This window comes from Bemisia tabaci, chromosome 6, assembly GCF_918797505.1.
Source record: "Bemisia tabaci chromosome 6, PGI_BMITA_v3".
Classification (NCBI taxonomy): Eukaryota; Metazoa; Arthropoda; class Insecta; order Hemiptera; family Aleyrodidae; genus Bemisia; species Bemisia tabaci.
In genome coordinates, this window is record NC_092798.1 from 48082014 (window position 1) to 48101911 (window position 19898).

At 38.2% G+C, this 19898-nt stretch overlaps 1 protein-coding gene across 1 annotated transcript in view; it reads left to right on the forward strand.

Annotated features, from left to right (window-relative positions):
• Positions 1-19898, forward strand: part of Tsp (Thrombospondin) — a gene marked incomplete in the record, with an annotated part of 69156 nt that overhangs the window by 41203 nt on the left and 8055 nt on the right. Inside the window, 9 exon segments of the mRNA XM_072301763.1 lie at positions 267-426; positions 2024-2053; positions 3630-3703; positions 6363-6420; positions 11864-12037; positions 13911-14030; positions 14439-14539; positions 15910-16131; positions 17566-17715. Coding sequence (XP_072157864.1) covers positions 267-426; positions 2024-2053; positions 3630-3703; positions 6363-6420; positions 11864-12037; positions 13911-14030; positions 14439-14539; positions 15910-16131; positions 17566-17715 — 1089 coding nt within the window.

The following is a 19898-nucleotide window of genomic DNA, read 5'->3' on the forward strand; positions in this document are numbered from 1 at the left end:
AAGTATACGCAACGCCTCGTTAAAAACCAGCAGGAGCAGGAGTTGGGGCTAAGGAGATGGGAGTTTTGATAACTATGCATTGATCTGAGTCGAGCGTGGGTAGGCAACTGGCCTTGGCTAGGTAGTAAAATCGAATAAACAAACAAATTCTCTGATTTGCCACGTGCAGGGCTGAGTTCATCCAGAAGGTAAAAGTCTCCTCTGGTAAAATTTGCGTTTGGATTCCAGTTAACACATTTAATTTTATTTTTCTCTGTTTACTTTAGTACCGAGAACGTCGGTATCCTTTGGAGATCGACACGGACACGGACATCGACACAGTCCTCGAGAACCATGATTGTTCCGACACAGAAAACATGTTGGCCGACCAACGGACCCGAGGACCTCCATCACCTCCTGTCCCAACGCTCAACGAAATCAATCGAGGTAATCAGAGATCAACTAATATTCATTTTCAAGAAAGGTTCCTCTTGTGAGAGAATCAACTCGACACTAATCATGACCAGCAAATTGACACGTTTGGTCATCTACATTAGTTTTATTTATCATGCACTGGAAAAAACACATTGGATCTAGAGTCCAGACTCTTAAAAACATCGACAAGAAAAAGTACTCTTGATTCAATCAGAATCTCGCTTAAATCAAGAACCAAGCCTCTTAATTTGAGCGGATTTCGTTTTGATTCAAGCAAAAATCCGATTGAATCAAGATTATTTTTTCTTGTCAATGTTTTTAAGAGTCTGGACTCTAGATCCAATGTGTTTTTTTTTTCCAGTGAACCACTGTTTCTGGCTTATTCATAAAAGTATGTATGTACGCAAAGGAAAATTTAAGAGGGTGGAGAAATGATGCTGGGCCCACACCATTTCGCGGGAAAACAAAGCCAAGAAGTTCCAAAAATTACAATTGGAGTCGAAAATAATTTTTTTTAACGCTAACGAGTACCTGTACAAAACTGAGGGGGGGGGGGGGGGGGCTGTTCAGCTCAGGCAGTTTGCATTGGAATATTAAGTTGGAGTCACGCCAAGAGATCTATACCGGTTTGGAAAATTTAAGGGATTGGCGCGTTTCTAAAGTGAGAATATGAAATAAACAACTTAAAATGGGACTGAGGCCGCAAAATGAAACATAAAATAAAAAACCGAGACGTTTCGCAGTACTCACCCCTGTATATTCAACCGGATATACTCAAACAAAAAGAAAAATTAAAAAGAAATAAATATATACTGAACATTACCACTGTTATTGTGAGTCCTCGACACAAATAACAGTTGTGAGTCTCACAATCACAGCAATGAGCAGTATAAGATTATTTCTTTTTAATTTTTTCTCCGATACAAGCACATCATCCGATTGAAAATGCAGGTGTGAATACTGCAAAACGTCCCGGATTTTTATTTATTGTTTTATTTTGTGGCCTTCCCGTTAAGTTGTTTACTTTTTATTATCGTTTCGGGCCGATCAAATTGGTTTTTTTTTCTCTCTCTAAAAGAGCTGGAAATGTTGGTTCCTTATTGCAAAATATAGAACCATTATTCCTAATAATTACGTCAATATTCTATATATGATGACAAAATAAATTACTGCTTTGATAGCGCACGGTAAAATAATTCACAGTGTTGCACGCCTTGTCCAGATTTCATCAGGAGCTTGGTGAATTGGTGATATAAGAGGATAAAATATTAATTAGGTAAAAACTAGAGCACTTGAGCATGTTTCGGTGCGCAAAGCGCACCAAAATTTGGAAAATTATGCAAAAGACGCTTCTACTTTATAATGCAATACAGATAATAGCAGCATAACCCGCAAATATTCTTTAGCTATGTGTAAGAGTCAACTGGCAGTGTTTACTAAGAATTTATATGTAACATACAGTCAGAATGAGTAGTTGACAAACCTCTATTCCAAAAAATAGCAGTAAAAATCAATTTGATCTTTCAAGATTGAAAGGAAAGAAATAGGATGCATGAAACACTTATCATTGTAAAAATATTAAATTTCCATACTTTTCTCTTTTTTTCAGGCGACATTCCAATAATTCATGATTGTGATGGTAAGATTTTATCGCAAATTACTGACTTATATAATTATACAGTGTAGCGAAGTCTTCAAAAGTTCCAAAAACTGAGGCAACTGTGATTTAGCAATTACTTAGAACACCAAGTGATTCAATTTAGGGTCATGTCAATTTTACCCTGATAGTATATAAGTCATGACAACGATTATGACCGATATATGCGTAGAAATTTGAATAATTGTGTCATTATCGTCTCGCCCGTATATGAAATATCCATCTTCAATCACAGAATAAACAATAAATAAATAGATAAATAAATAAATAATAAATAAATAAATAGACACAATAAAATTTTAAGTGCCGCAGAGCGAATAAAGCCTGAGATTTTAGAGAGGTGGTGAACATTCGGCGAGAAAATTTTTCCCGAGGGTTAGAGGGCTAGTTCGTTATTTTATTAAAAGAAATTCAGCATCCTAGGCTATTAACGTCTTTACAAAGAATTTGGAAGGTGGGTGTATTGCACATCATTGCAGATATGTACATATTGATGGTGAAAGTGCAGAAGTGCGTAACTCATAAAGCACGATATTCTGAAACGAGCGTTTCTTCGGCTCTCTTTTTTGAAATAAGACTTACGGGCAAAAAAAAAATCTTTAAACGCAGCTTAATGTTCTCCGGGCATTTTCCAAATTAACGAACGGCTCGATTTAATAATTCGAAATTATAAACATTTTCGCTCAACATCAACCTCCAGGGCCGCTTGGATAAGATACAAAAGAGCGCCTTCAAATCACTTCATAATCTTAATGGGGAATTCGGATACCACTATTCGTGCGTCAAGAGAGTCATTTTGCATACCCGACAAATTGAAGGATAATTATTGACCCAAGCAACAGGATATGGATTTCGGCAATGATATAGAGGCTTTTTTGATAGCGAAACCCTCGGGACTGCCCCCTGGCAACTACGAAGCCGAGTTACGGGGGCCGCCCCCCTGGCAACTAAGATGCTCAATTCCGGGGGCCGCCCCCTGGCAACTAGGAAGCCGAATTCCGGGGGCCACCCCCCTGGCAAATAAGAAGCCGAGTTACGGGGGCCGCCCTCCTGGCAACTAAGATGCTCAATTCCGGGGGCAGCCCCCCTGGCAACCAGGAAGCCAAATTTGGGGGCTACCACCCTGGCAACTAAGATGCTAGATTCCGGGGGCCGCCCCCTGGCAACTAGGAAGCCGAATTCGGGGGGCCACCCCCCTGGCAACTAAGAAGCCGAGTTACGGGGGCCGCCCCCCTGGCAACTAAGATGCCAAATTCCGGGGGCCGCCCCCTGGCAACTAAGAAGCCGAAATCTGGGGGCCACCCCCCTGGCAACTAAGAAGTCGAATTCCGGGGGCCGCCCCCTGGCAACTAGGAGGCCGAATTCCGGGGGCCACTCCCTGCAAATTAATTAAAAACGCACTTCTGCATTCACCTTCGATATACTTTTTCGCTGGAAAAAACACGAAACAATTTTTAAAACAAATTATTTGTTTTGTAAAAGTACCGATGTACTGACTATAAGTCTCCACGCTACATTTTGTTAATATTTTTCAAACTTTGTTTTGTGTCTGTTTCAGATAACTTGCTCATTAAAACCATAAACGATCTAATCCAAGTGGTGAAAAGACTTCGTGAGGAGCTCGAGTCCCAGGTGAATATTTTATTTTTATTTTGAAGACAAAAGTTTTGTCACAATACAGTTTGAGTAAATCCATTAATCGGCGGAAAACAGAGATTGGTGGCAAAGCAATGGCCTGCCCTCAAAATATGCAGTTTTACTATTTGATGTATTTTTGGTGATATTTGATGAGAAATCCCGTAGATGATAAAAATCGATATCCGTACCAACTTAGCTCGATAATTGTGTTCAAAGATGATGGTATTCTGATGGCCACCACGAAGCAGGAAAAAAATTAAATTGCTGATTTAACAATTCGATTGCTAAAAAAAGTGACTGCAATATTTCAACGTAGATTTCACAACACAAAAATGCTACTTTAACCACCCTCGTGGTTAAATTAGCTTACAATAGTGGTTAAAGTAGCATTTTTGTGTTGTGGAAGCTGCGTTGAAATATTGCAGTCACTTTTTTTTAGCAATTTAATTACTAAATCAGCAATTCAATTGTTACAACAGCAATTTAATTGTTAAATTAGCAATTTATTTTTTGCCGTGAGGAAACAATCAGAGAAAAGAAAAGCAGAAGAGGCACAGCAGAAGAGGTACAACAGATACCTCACCAACCTATATTCTTGACGATGAAGTTTTAAATTACACTTTTTCAATGGCCGGAGATTTAATTGAGAACATCATGAGCAAGATTCTGCTTACGAGAGAATAATAAAATCAATGTCTTTCCGGTCGTAATTGGTTGATGAATTTTTCAGTTCAAGAACGCAAAATTTTAAGAGTATCGAATCTCGTAAAATTGAGGGCAACATTTAATGTTTAAAACACTCTCGCCATCACCGAATGAAAAATAAAATTGCACGCTCCCCTGCCATGTGGCGAGGCGTGAATGATCGATTTTCGATGTTCCCCCATTTGATGCTATATGGTAAGGAATCGATTATTAAGGTGTTGGTTGCGATTACCATGTCTATCGATACTCTTTCGGCATGTTTCCCTTTTCGGCGCAAATTACCCTTTTCGGTGCGCCGGAGTAGCCCTTTTCGGCTCGCGTCTGCCGCGACCCTCCTAACCCTTTTCGGCGCATGGAGAAGGAAAAAACGACCCTTTTCGACTCACGCCCAATTTTGCACGAATGAGCTTGGAAGTTGAAAGCTACAAAAAATATGAACAAACATTATTTTAGTGGCACAAAGCGATGTCCCATGCTCCGCAAGAATTGCAGTCGAGAAATGGTGCCAGAAGAATACCGCTCATACAGCTTTCAAAACAAGCCTCTCTATCCACATTTTCCTTTTGCCTCAGCGCTGGTTTCTTTTGGATAGCTGCTTGTATTTTCAGGCTTACTAAAGACGGGTTTTCTATCAGGTAGGAAATGACCGTGAAGAGTGGAGGGTGCGGATGGTAAAATTCGTCGCAGAGTTTGCTATGGAAATTTTCAGCTGAATTTGTGGTTGCGACGTCTAAAGCATTGGGAGTTCCTGCCTACTATATAGGAGGAAAAGCGCACCGTAAAAACGTGATTGTCACGAATGTATTTGGCAAACTCAAAATAATCTACGTCAATTGGTATGTCTTTTATCAATTCATCGAACGCAAGAGAAACCTCCTCGAAAGTTAAATATGATAGACCAAAAAACCGACCTCTCATACCGACAGTTACTTACGGCTGCGAGCCGAATCGTCCTATATTCCTGAACCGAAACTTACCTTTTTAATTTTCATCATAAAATTTCGCCCGAGCCGAAAACGCCCATTTTTCGGGACTTTCCGGCACAGGCGGCGCCGAAAAGGGTTACGGCCACTCTTTCATGGGTTTAAGTGGCAGGTCAATCTATATATCGCAAACCAGGCCACGCCACTTACATTTTTGGAGAGGAACACTTTTTGGGCCGCTCAGCTTATCACTTCATATTCAGCTTCTGCTAAGATTCTCCATTAGTCGTAGCAAAGGCTGAAAATAAAGCGGTAAACTGGGCTTAAAAACGTGTTGCTTTCAAAAAAATGATGCAGGTGTAAAATCTCATTCTCCATATCATAACTATCTTTTGTGTGCTGCATTGATCGTTCTCAGTCATTCTATCATCCCTAAGGGTGAGCTATAGGTACTTCAATTCATTTTCAGATAACTTAAATTCGTATTTTATTCAACGATTTTGAGCCTCAAACGTGGCAAATAAAAGATTTATGTGGTTTTTTCCGAGTTAAACTTGAATTGCTACTTTGAAGGGGTCATAACTCTGGGCAGGCTTGCATTTCATGGACGGTTTTTAAGTTTTGGGGAAGGGTGCCTCGCTCGCGTACTCTCAGAATTGAATGATTTAGTGACTACGTCATTCAATATAATATCGAACTCTTGGTTCAAACCAAAAAAAACTGAACATAACCTCATGTGCGAATTTTTTGTGAGTTAATTGTGCTAATTTATTAAAATTTAGTCATTGACCGGTCATAAATCAACTAAAGACTCTTTTAATACGAGAACTTTCGATTGTAAGAAACACTTAGACGCATCTTACCACCATGCGCAGAGGGCGCGAATCGGAAATAATGTTCTGTGTTTGTTCACATTTGAACCAAGGGTTCGATTTTACATCGAATGACGCGGCCACTAAATCAGTCTATTCTCAATTTATTTTTCCGTAAGTTTTAACTGGATGACGTCATTTTGTATGTTTCAGCGACGAGAAACACAAAGTCTCCGCGATATCCTGGAGCGGTGCGACTTCTGCAGACCAGGTTAGCGATGACCAGCGGCCGATGGACCAAGGCTGGACAAACTCCTCCTTTTTGTAAATTTTGTTACCATAGTAACAAATAACCTTCTCATGACTCTATTGCTTAGTAGTAGAAAACCATAGCGTTCATTTCTAGTCCTCAGATATCAGATATCTATTTATTTTAGTCCTGTTCGAGGTGGCGTCACGTGCCGAACCAGTATGCTTTTCATCCTCGTGTGTCACCATTTCTGAACAAAATTTTGACTCACCAGTCACGTTCCATAGATCATGAGATGTTTGCTTCTCAATCCAAACAAATCCTGGTTGCATCTGGTTTGTGTAAGAAAAGAGGCGAAGTAAGCAAATGTGTTCAAATGAAAATACTCAAAATAGTCAATGAGCACCAACTTGTGGTGCTTGTATTTTAAGAGTGACCCAAATTGGTAGAATTATATGTTAAAAAGACTGAAAAAACGTCCCTACTTAGGGACTCACATCAGGGAAAGGAATATTGAAGACTTATGCTCAAACAAATCGCTTCGAGGTAGCATGTTCCTTAAAATCCATTGGTGCCTCTGTTATTTTTGGATCAGCATTTTTAAAGTCAACCCTTTGAGTTGTGTTATATTTTTAAGCATTGTAAAATTTAAAAACAGATTTAAAAAGGTGCTGAAATCAGTAGTTTGAAGAAAAATCCTCCGTAAAATAAATGAAATAAGTCTGTGAATTTGTTTTGAAACAATACGTCAGTTATTAGAAAAACATGTGGAAGACCCTGAGATGCATGTTTTAGGTAACGAAAAATCAAGAGAGTGCATGAAAAAAACAAGTATAAGTCAAGGGTTGAATTTTTTCCCCAGACGGGCATTTGAACGGCGTCAACCAAAAATAAATTATTCTTTCAGAAATTTTGAAATATTAAATGAAAGTCACTGTACAAACCTCCCCTCCTCAAAAACTTTTTGCTGCTAAACATGGAGTTAAAAATCTAATCACGAAAACTAACCAAAAATTTAATTCAACGGCACAAATTGTTTTCTGACCTACTCATTTAATAAAATTTCTGTTTATATTACTCTGTGGCTTATTTTTGTCTCTGCTCAACAGCCCTTTATTTTTTGTCCAGCCTTGGTCCGGCAAACAACGATTTTGGTCAGCAAATGGTTCTAATATTGGTATTTTATAAAATTCATCTCGTGTTGCTTTGCTTTATAAACAATCATATGAGCCCCAAGCTTCAAATTCGCAAATAATAATGCTAAGGCTGTTTTTTCAGTTAATAACCCACTAGAAGAGAGAACTCTGTAATTGATTAAGGTGTACCATTATAACGTCGATGAAAGCTAATTTTTTTTTCGCCCTAAGAAAAACCTCGACGTAAAACTTGAATTTTTCTGATACCGGAGTTCAGATGCTTACATCCTCAAAAGTACTAATTAAACGCACCAATTCTGTAAGCAATGGGCGAAACTGAAGCTCTTATCAAGAGCTTGCTTCTATATTAATTTATGTTAAAGCTACTAAATTTACAAAAGCTTCTATATTTTACTTCATTATGTTTCATCTTTTTATTTTTACTTACGACTCTACCAAATTACGCATTTCTAAATCGTGTCTTAATCATTTTTTACTTACGACTCCTGCGACCTTGTGGTCTCGGAAAAGTAGAGTGTACAAGTCTTTTGAGTTATTTACCTCAAGGTGAGAAATATTAGGGAGAAAGGGCAACTGTTCCATTTGCTGATCAAAATCTTAGTGTCCTTTTCCTTTCCTTACCCCTTCCTGAGGAGCACCCCTGAGATCCCATCCAGACTTAATTATTTATACCAAAAACACAGAACCTTTAAGAGAAAAAGTTCCATAACGCTCTGAAGTTTTTTCAATTGTGGAGCTCTTCTTTCTTAACACAAGATTCCAAGAAACAGGGGTAGTTGCAATTCATCTCGCAAATTAGGACAATTCTAAAAATGTCCATGAATATCTGATCAATAGATAACTAATACATTGAATTCACATGTATACCTTAAAAATATGTTTGTGGCGCAGTAAAAGGAAGGTATTTATCTTCTATAATGGATTCTGAAAGTCTAAAGAGAGAACGTAACTCAATAGCAACAGCTTAATGTTCTTAAAAAGCCATGACATTGGTTTATTTTTTAATTTTATTTATCTATGTATATTTTTTTCATTTTCTTCTCAAGAAACCCGACTTCAGGTCATTGTTCAACATATTAACAAATATTTCTGGGTAGAATAAAGATATATCGACAAAATTTAAAACCAAAAAAAAGAAATTTATAAGGTTCTCATTAACGAAACAACGTGAGACAGGAAACCTGAAACGTTGCGCATTGAGATACGTGTTTCCAGGACTTTCATCGTCGATATATTGCGAATTAGCGCAGAGTTAGGAAGGCAGTGTACAGTGCACACGAAAAGGTACCAAAAAACATGAATTCCGCACAAGATTCCACTAAAAAATGGCAGTGAGGACATTTCCAGGGCAAGGAAAACCGGATGACGAGCTGAAAATGAGCTGGTTCCATGTGAAATGGCCCGAGGAGTCTGTAAAAATAAAAATGAATCTGTTTTATTAGCAAACGAAAGTTTGAATTTGACTTGACGGCGACGGATGAAGCGCGACGATCAACTAAAACGCCTTCATTTACCGTGGTGTGCAATGTGGACGTCAACATGTCTGCATTGCATACCTGGGTAAAAGAAGGCGTTTTTACTTTCTCGCCAGCACAACAAGGGCACCATGCGCATTCACCACTCGGAAGCCTTCTAATTAAAACTATCGGTCTATTCGGGTATCTGGAGGATTTTCAGCACTCGATGCAACGTAAAAACGACACGACTGTTTGTCTTTAATTTCTATAATGGGTGCTAGTTCAATAGAGCAAAACCTTGCATTGTGAAATTCCCCGTTTTTCGTTTCTTTAGGCCCAAATTTTGTTCTGTGACGATAGATATTGTTTTTCAATGAGGAAAAAGTTGCAAATACTTAGTAAGACTGCACTAGATTTTATAAAAATTGTTATCTAGAAATTCATAGTTTTCACAATATTTTTTATTATAATTTTTCCTCCCCGCGTCAAACCTAGTTCAGGCTCGGAAATTCAATACCAATTGGACCGCGTTAAGCAGAAAGGAACCAAGCCACATCAGCTATTGCCAAATTTAGCTGGGCAATTTAATTTATAACATGAAAACGGTGAAGCGGATTTGTTTGAAAATTTCGGTGAATTTTCTGCATGTTACAAGGCTGTTTCCCTAAAATTTTCAAAAATATTTGCACAAACGTTCTCTTGTGGAGAATTAAATACTTCAGTTAAATGTGGCAACAGCCGATGTGGTTTGGTTCCTTTCTGTTAAACGCGGTCCAATTATGAGACATGCCGCACAGTCGGCACAGTGGATCAAGTCAATATGAGAGGTCGGACAACATTTGGAAGCTTTAAATGCTCAAAACTCCCTTTAAACGAAACTTTGAGGTTGTGAAAGTGGTTCCATTGGTTTCCTGGTGAAATTTTCAACAGGAGCACCGCTCAAAAATTTAAAATGTGACGAAATAAACATCAAAATTTACAGTTTGAGTAAAAAATTTCACGTCTGGTCTCTAGTTGACTCGGTCCTCTGTGTACAGTAGGGTCATCCTCGGACCACGAAAAGTTGCATCCAGAGGCTATACTGTCCATTCGCGAAGCGACCCGTTCTTTAGCCAACGAGAGAACAAGGGCCATGCATAGCATAGAATCAAAATAAATTATTTGGAGTATTTCATGTAAAAAAAAACTTCAGTTACCTGAAATAAAATTACATTTTTCATTTTTTTGTAGACATCAAAATGAAGTACTGTCCGCTAGTTTTTGAAGCTTTCACGCTGATTGTGAGCCAAAAGTGGTGACTTTTTATTCAAAAGATATAATTCGACTGGTATTCCTCGTCGAATCCTCAAAGATTATTCCACAGATTGCTGTAAAAAAAAATTGGTAAAATTTTGGCAAAAAGCGCTGTCATATCCGTGTGAAAAAATGAATGTCATAACTTTGGAATGGAGATACATTCCTCCCTCTGGGAAACGATGCATATTGGATCGAGTCAATGGGAGCAGAGGTCGGATATTAATTTGTTAACCAAAAATGCAAATTTGGGTGTACATTTTGGCAAATCTCTAATTTTATGGTGTGTTTCTGACAGCAAATCTCACAGGGAAACCAATGAAATTAATTCAAAACCTCTAAGTTCGGTATTACCAAAGTTAGAAGCTTTTAAGATTTCCACATTTTGTCTAACTACTCCCATTGGCTCGTTCCATTGTGCGACGTTTGATTTGTTGACAAGCGCAGCCGACTATTCTGTCATGATAGCGAAGAGAGCAGTAAGTGCAAAAATGAAGTTTTGAGAGAACTGGCTCAGAGGCATCTGACCTATTGAAAGAAGCCTCCGTTATTCGTCAGATTGACGCTAATCATACGAAAGACTCCTGTAAATCGTTTGGATGATTTTAAATCGACAGATTTAATTTCATTTACACAAAAAGGGTATTTTTCATTTTCATGTTAGGTTAGTATAGGCAAGACAGCCGTAAGTGCTATCTTTTGCACGTTTTTGTGGTTGTGTTTTCGACATACAACAAACACAAATTCAGGTTAGGAATTGGCAGAAGAAGACCGCAATTTTCTTGAATGCGCTGTTTTCATTGGCTCTCTGAAGGAATAATGTCACTTACTGCTGTCTTGCCTGAAACTACGTAATTTTTTGCGCACTTACGGTTGTCTCATATATCTCGTTTTTATACAGTTAAGATGAACTTTGCTATTCTAGCAATTTACGTGATTTCGTCTAAAAGAGATTAGACGAATTTTGAAGGAAACTCGATTTCGAAAATTTGACACTTACATACTGCTCTCTTCGCTATCACGGCAATATTGAGGCCAGGGGCGGACTGGCGGGCGGGAACACCGGGAAAAATCCCGATGGGCCGGTTGGTATTTTGGGCCGGTCGGTGAACTGTGTTGTTTTATTTTTCTTTCTTTCTTTATTTCTATAGTCCAGAAGCATTAGAAAAATGGAATAAAATCGTAAAGAACTGGCCACTTTCTCATAAAATAGGGTGAGGCTCCACGGGCCTCCACTATGGTCCACGGGACCGCTTTTTGCTCCACTCGCAACCAACTTTAAAACTATTTTGTTACTCTAATTGCGTATGTTTGTGCTGAAAAATGGCTTCAAAATGCCTCTTTGGGGTTCTAATTTTTCAACGTTTTCCGGGGGAGGGCCCCCGGACCCCCCTTCAGGGTTTTGGGCTGGTTTGACTGTACATTTCCCGGTAACTTTTTTCGTCTCAGTCCGCCCCTGATTGAGGCTTTATTCGTTGGGTTCCATTTACGTGGTTTTGACGATGTTTGATGGAGATAAAGGGAAGGAAATTGGAGGAAAATTTTGTTTGTGAACAGAGAGCGCATCCTTGAGGATAACTTGCGAGAGTGTACCACCGCCTTGCTTCCCCGGTGTTGAATGTCGGGACACAGCAGAAGGACCCAGGTGCGGCCGCTGCCCTCGAGGATACGTCGGCGATGGAAAGTCCTGCAAACGAGGCACCACTTGCGCCGACCACCCTTGTTTTCCAGGTATGCATTTCGAAATACGTTCTATTGAGTTTGAGCAGAGACAAGAGACCCTCCACTGGCCTCCTAGCGACAGGTGGAAGCTTTTACTTTCGGGGTTTCAACAATTCCTTATGGACAATTATTAGCGAGCAACAGTCATCACCCTATTTTCGGCTGTTGACTTACCTACATGGTCGATGATGAGCTTCAGATGACGTCATGAGCCAAACAACTTTCCCAAATGTCGGCCATTTTCGGCTTGTTTGCAAAACGAAACTGCCAACACGTTGTTAAACATCAACCATGCAGGTAAGTCAACAGTAGAATGCTGAAGTCCCGAAAGTAAAAGCTTCCACAATGGCCAAGATACTAGTGGAGGGTCTTATGTCTCTGAGTTTGAGCCACATTGAGTTTAGCAGAAATGCATCCAATTGCATTTTGGAAACAAAATTTTGAAAAAAAAAAATAAAACATAATAAAACATTATAAAAAATTGGACTGCGTTTTGCAAAAAGGAACCGAGAACATTCCAATGTTGCCATGACTGTGCAACTTACATTCTTTCCAATAAAAAGCATGCGAAAAAGAAATTTTACAAAGGTAATTTTCGTCTTGAATTTATAAGTTATCGAAGGTAAAGATAAAACTTGTTTAGGTGATCGTTTTATATTATTTGCAATCGAGGTAATAAAAATAGCACAATCTTAGTGACATTGGGATGCTCCTGGTTCATTTTTGCAGAATTCAATTCAATTATTGTTGAGAGTATGTTTCGATTAGTCGTTCTCCCCCTGTCGAAAATTAAAGAACGAGAAAAATATTGAGAACGAGAAAAAAGTCGTTAGGGTGGTTCGTCAAAGTTTCTGACGTGGTCTAACTGGGATGCGATATATCGCATGTCAATATCTCGGCACATTTGAGTTTTTAGCCCAACAAAGGGCTAAAGCTCTTGCGCATGAAGCTCGTTTTGGAAAAAAAAAACCTTGGATTCGATTTAGAAATCGATAGCTATACAGAATGTGAGGTTTTTTCCAAAATGGATCCTGCTTTTTCTTCTAAAACGAATCCTGATTTCATTTCTCTGAATTTTGCAAAGTTTTAGGCTTAGAATAATTCATTAGGCTCATGCAAAGAGGCAATCGTATTTTTTTTTGGGCTAAAAAATCAATTTCTGCCGAGATCTTTTACTTAATCGATGCAACATATCGCACGCCAGGTCGACCACGTCGGGTACTGTGACGTATCTCAATCTTTGTCCATAACATTGAATCCTATAGACGAATGAAACTACTCTCTATCTCAGTTCGACCTCGATGCGTTTTGGGTCATCTCTGATAAACTGGGTCGAGATTTTTTATGTTAGCTAACTAATTAGCTGTTTTCATATAGATGCGTATTGGCAATGTCGATTTCCCTGTAAAAGTGAACACCATGAATTCTAGACATGGAATCGCATGGAACTTTTTTGGCCCAAAAAAAATCAGCAGCGTGAAATTTCTTCCATCGTGCGTGGATTTGAGCAACACGGCAGATGCGCCTTCAATGTTTTATGTATGCAACAAGGATATCCATTGCGCAGAAATAATTGTATCCTTAGGCTGTAAAGCTGATTCTGCTGATTGTTTTAACCATGGTTGTAGTGATCCAATTATTATGTTGTAAAATCTGAGTTCGAGTCAATTATTTCATTCTTGCCTGAGAAATTGTTTCCAGTAATGCCTACCTGTACGGTCTAAACATGAAAAATAATAGATTATTAAAGAAAATTTGCAGGGCTGTCAAACAAGAAACCAACTCATGGAATAAACATTTGATTATGAATAGCGGGTACTTGAAAATGTGCTTTCCTTTTTATGGTATGTTAAACTTTATTTTCTTTTTTCCAAAACATCAGGGGTCCAGTGTTACGATACGGTAGAGGGCTTCCAATGTGGATCATGTCCGAATGGATACTCAGGTGATGGCAGACACTGCAAACCAAGAGGAGGTTGTGATCTTAATCCTTGTCACCACGGTATGACTTTTCTTTCATGAATTCTTCATTCCTCTACATGATATAACGTCTAAGATTTTTATTTCCCTAGTGGCAAAAAAACACTTTTCAAAAACTCTAAAATCAATTATTGTAACTTACCTAAGAAACCGTTTTTGCATATATCTTAAGTAAAATTTATGCCTCATAAAATTTTAGTAAGACATTTTTTAAGAAAACTACTATTTTTTCAGAGTATTTCAACATATTCTTTGTCGATTTTTTTACCCACTTTTTCATTGCCACAGACGGCACTTTGGGGGTAGGGTCAAGTGTGGAGCGGCCAAGGAGAGCCCGTTGATTAGTAACGAGTGCATGAAACGGAACATTGAATTTGATCAACATTTCAAATTAGGAATAAATAAAATGGTGTATTATTTTTTTTAAAAGGTGTTCAGTGCGTTGATACACAAGAAGCACCGTACTATCGTTGTGGGGCATGTCCACAGGGATCGACCGGAAATGGAACTAATTGTCATGATTTGGATGAGGTTTGTACCACACATATTTGTATGTTGTCCGTTGTTTTTATCCACTTGTCAAAAAAGATCCAGCACTTTAAAAAAAAAAATTATCTCACAAGGAAACTTACTAGAATGCGCTGGGTGTCTCATTTGACTATACATCTTGAAAAACTTTTCGGCAAAATCTAAATCCGGAAAAATCCAGTTAGCTAAAACAGCTGGAGTCGAGATTCTAGGTTCCGGCTACTGGAAGCTCAGCACAGCATTTTGAGTTTTTAGTAATTTTACATAATTATGGCAGTCGCGTCCAAAAATCTCGGCTCCAGCTACCGATTTTTTTTACGGCTCGGCCCCCTCTGCGAGAGGGACGTTCGAATCAATGGGAACACTTTTTCTCACCTGAAAGTTACAATTTGACATTTTCAACGTAACAACCCTTCCCAAGCGGCACAGGTTGCAATTAATTGCAATTTGGTCGTAAAACTTTTACTAATGAACTAACTTTATGGACTTTAACATTTACTTTTACTCTGTATCGGATTGTTGTGTATGTTGCCTATTCACTCAATGAAAGGAGATACTATCCACTCCTCTTACTGATATTTTGTGAAGAAAAAACATGAAGTTGCAATTTTCTACTGAAAGTTACTTACTACCTTTCTCAAATGTGTGACCCATTTTATTCATCTTTTCAAATCGAATTTATCGACCAATTGCAATCTCATCGTAAGACAGTTGAAGTGTTATAGCATTATATTGCAAAATTATTCCGATATTTTGTTGCACTGTGCCACTTGGGGTGCTAGAATCGTCCTTTAAACAAGAAAACAAAAGATTCTATTCTTCCGTGCTATGGAAAAACGACGTTTGAGCTTTCAGGCATTGCCGAAATTTCGTCCGATAAAATTAGAATTTTCAAGAAAACTCGTGGATATTTTAATCCCAATTTTTCAGTGAGTTTAATTTTTACTTTCATTCATGGTATATGAAAATCCCAAGGAGGAATATTTATACCTTTTCTCAAAGATTAAATATTCACAAGGTAAAATTTGGCTACATCCGAATGTTCACACAGTGTTTTTCCTCACCATGGCAGTATTGTTCTTTTGTTTTATCCTGCTTCGTGCAATGAAAAAAAAATATTAGTAGAATTTACCATTCCTCCACGCTGTATTTCACACAGCGTCGATTCAGAGTCAATTCTGCCAGAGGAAAGGTAAGCGTTACTATATACTGGGACAGGTAACCATTCCTCTGGCAGAATCGACTAGAAGATTGGTAGAATTTACCACTCCTTCACGATGTATTTCACACAGCGTGAAGGAATGGTAAATTCTACCAATCTTTTCTTCAGTGTGGTCAATTTTAAACGCATTTTGTTGGGATTTTTTTTTCAGTGTGACTTGGTTGAGCCCTGCGACCCCCGTTGTCAGTGTACGAACTTGAACCCCGGTTACCGTTGTGATCCGTGTCCCGTGGGGTTCACCGGGAGCAGCGGAGTTGAGGGCGTCGGTCTGGAACAGGCGTCCAGGAACAGACAACGCTGCTACGATATCGACGAATGCGCCGATGGACGCAATGGCGGTTGTGCCTCCAACTCAGTTTGCCACAATACAGAGGTAAGTTTGGCTTATCTCTCACCGTAGAAAAACTTACGAAAAAAGTCCTGATGACAGCGATTTTTAAAAGTGAGTTTCAAAAATGCTTAAAAAACTGCTGGAAATAGTTTCAGGAAACATTTCTTGGATAATCTGCCAGGAGCCTGAAATTTTTAGTGAATTCAATTCATAAATATCCAAATCAATTGAATCGACGTATGCGAAAACGTCCGATGTCCAATGCAAAGTTTCAGAGTTTGAGTGGACAATTTCGTTGTAACTTAAGGCCAAAAAATGGTTTCAGACGTTAGGAATGTAGAAAAATTTTATAAATAATCTCCTAAGTGTAATTAAACGTTTACGAAAGAGATCGAACCTATTCATCAGTGTCGTGGGACAAAAGAAACCCTACGCAATTATGAAACCCTGTATTGGACAACGGACGTTTTCGCATTCGTCGATTCAATTTGGAACCTCAAGAAGTGCTCCAATTAGGCTCAGTTTCAGAAATCAGCTTTCTTTAATGTCGAATTAAGGCATTTTCACTAGCCGTCGCGCAAATATTCTGCTCATGAATATTATGGGGTAATATTATCGAAAATACGATGAAATTAGAGGGTACGAAAATGAAAATGCTCAACTTGGAACCTCAGAAAATTGAAATTTTTTTGATGCGATTTGGACGAATGTTCATTTTTACCCTATAAGAATGTCCCCACTAGCCGCAAACGATCTTGAGAAAAATTTTCCTTTCGGTCCACCCTACTCTCTAAGTCATCACACGGTTCGCACGCGCTGTTGAAAAATTGTTTTCGTTTTTATCATCGCACCTCGGTTTTTCTCTTTCATCCAGCGGATTTGAGGCAAACCAAACTTGCCTCGACAAAGCCCGTTATGCCCTAAAAGCAGCAGCCCCCTTAGGGTTGGATCGCGCAAAAGTCAGAGAGCACCCCCTGATTTCTTATCCCGTCCAAAAAAAAAAAAAAAAAAAAAAAAAAAAAAAACCAATCCAAGGAAAAGATCTCGGTTAACCGATCATTTTGCTATGCGAACCGATTGAATGTACTTATACCTGTCCACGCGGTCCAACATGGTCCATTCTTAAATTGTATGGATTTCAATTTGAACACATGTTCACGATAGGATATTACCCAGAGGCACATGTATTTTTGCAGTGTATGAGCAATGAGCTTACGTAGAGATGCTTGGTTAGAAGGTACGGCTGATGAGACTAAGCGACTGAAGTGTGAACAAATACGCTGCTGCAAGAGCATTGGTATCATCACGGATTGAAGGCGATTCTAACTTGCGTTTAATACCTCAGTCAGCGCACAACAACTAGGCTTCCGCTTCCGCTTGGTCCCACCAGTTCGCACCGTACCATCTCTGTCTCGCAGAAAGAATAAACAGCAGTGTTAATAGTTTATTTCTGTTCTCTCTTTTTTTTCCAAATAGGGCTCATTTTACTGTGGCAGTTGTCGCAGCGGATACGTTGGGAATCAAACAACAGGCTGTCACAATGCACCAGGACTCTGCCCCGATGGCACGAGGTGCGATCCTAATGCTGAATGTATCAGAGTGGCAAGGGAACGATACACTTGCAAGGTATGTTTCATAGGTTCATGTCATTTTTAAATTATATGATGATACATTTACTTACTCGAAAACTCGTCATTTTTCGAACGTATGAACGTAACTTTCTCTTGCGTACATCAGTCCCATTCGTAATTGCAATTTTTGCTGATAATCCAAAAATCCTTTCAAAATTTCCAGTTACGAATGCCTAAAAGCTTCCCGGTGAAAGTACAGTTTGTAAGTGGAAATTTTGCAGCTTTAAAATGAAATGAAGTCACGATTTTCCGACTGAGAAGCGACGAAATATGTTTAAATCATTGACCTTGCCGGTCACACCATTAAACCATCATTAATATTGAATTTTATTCCCTTGAATTTCTTAAGGCACATTCTGTCATTGAACTTTTTCAGTGCAAAGTTGGCTGGGCTGGAGACGGCAGGACTTGTGGGCCAGATATAGATTTGGATGGTTGGCCTGACTATGATTTGGGATGTCAAGACCCCCGTTGTCGAAAGGTGAGACCAGAATGTTAGATATTTCATTTTTCTTTATTTATTTACTTATTTATTTATTTTGTTATTTTGTTATGTGCATAACGAAATACGAATTGATTTTGCCTCGTCATTTAATTTCAATTTATGGTGATTTTTTGATGCATGAGGTGTGTTGTTTGAGCGAGTGCTTAAATTGAACATTTCTGCATATGTGAATTAAGACATGGGCCCTGAGAACCATAGGAATACAAGCATAACAGGGTCCACGTCATAATGCACATAATTCCGTTTGACAGCAATACGTCCAATTATGATGCTGAAACTTGTAAGACCTGTATCTTGATGGCACATAGGTCTTTCTCTTTATAATTTCACATTTTTAAAATACACCGCCCACATATTTGGATTTAAAAAATTATAGAATGTACGCATGGTGACAATACAAGCGGCGATTCATTTAAGAATTAATTTTAATATTTTAAAAAATGATAAAAAATGTAATAGGTAAGTCTCTAGTTAACTAATTAGTTAGTCATCAGATAGAACTGAATCCCACGGTATAGCCATACTCTTTTTATTTCGGAATTTTAATTCTCAGTACACGGAAAAAAATCTTTGGTGCTTATAGCCAGATAGTAGGTGACATTTACCATCTTGAATTCCCAGATTCGACCCCTGAGAACAATTTCGCTACGAGCACAAACGTATGATGGTTAGAAACCTCAAACCGCGATCAGGTAGGCGTTGACAACAAAGATGGTAAATTGCACCAACACTGCTGGGCGGGCGCGCCGTCCTCCGTAGACGTCCCGCACAACGTTGCTGAGATAGACCTTCAAAGGTGGTAAACTGACCCATCCGGATGTTTAGTGTATCAATCATGAAAGCAAGGAGAACCTAATATTTTGTGTTTTTAGCCATAAAGAGGAGTATTTTCTTGTGAAACGTACAGCTAAAAAAATTTAATACAAAGGTGTGCAATGTCGGGATTTCGCAGCTAGGGGATAGTGGAAAAGGGTTAATCCCGTAAATAAATTTCGAAATCGAGTAAAATGAGACTACAGTACTTATTGTGAGGTGCTGTAGTCGTATCCGACCTATCCAAATTTGTTTGCCTACCGCGGGGATTGAACTTGGGACCCATCTAACCCTAGCCGAAGACCCTAACGCTTGAGCTATACAGTTTAATGAGAATCTTGACCGAAAAACCTGTACATAGCTTCGATTTGAACGGAAAACCAGGATATTTAATCTACATACTTAGATTGATTCATTCATTTTTCTAATTTTTGCATTTCATTTTATTTTTTAACGTTATTTCAGTTTTTTACTTTATTTTATTTCGTTACTTCATTTTAAATTTTTTACTTTATTTCTTTTTCTTTACGTAATATAATTTTTCTTTGATTATTTCTTTTTTATTGATTTACTTTATTTTAATTATTTTCCTTTGTTTCTTTACTTAATTTTAATGTTTTACTTTATTGTTTTTTCTTTACTTAATATTATTTTTCTTTGATTATTTATTCTTTATTTCTTTCCTGTATTTTACCATTACTTACTTTATTTTATTTCTTGCAATTTTTTATTTTTTTACTTAAATTCAGTCACTTCATTTTAATTTTTATACTTCATTAAATATCTCTTCATTGTTATTTATAACTGCATTTTATTTATCTATTTTTTCTTTTTTTCTTTTCATGTCGAGAATAAATTCA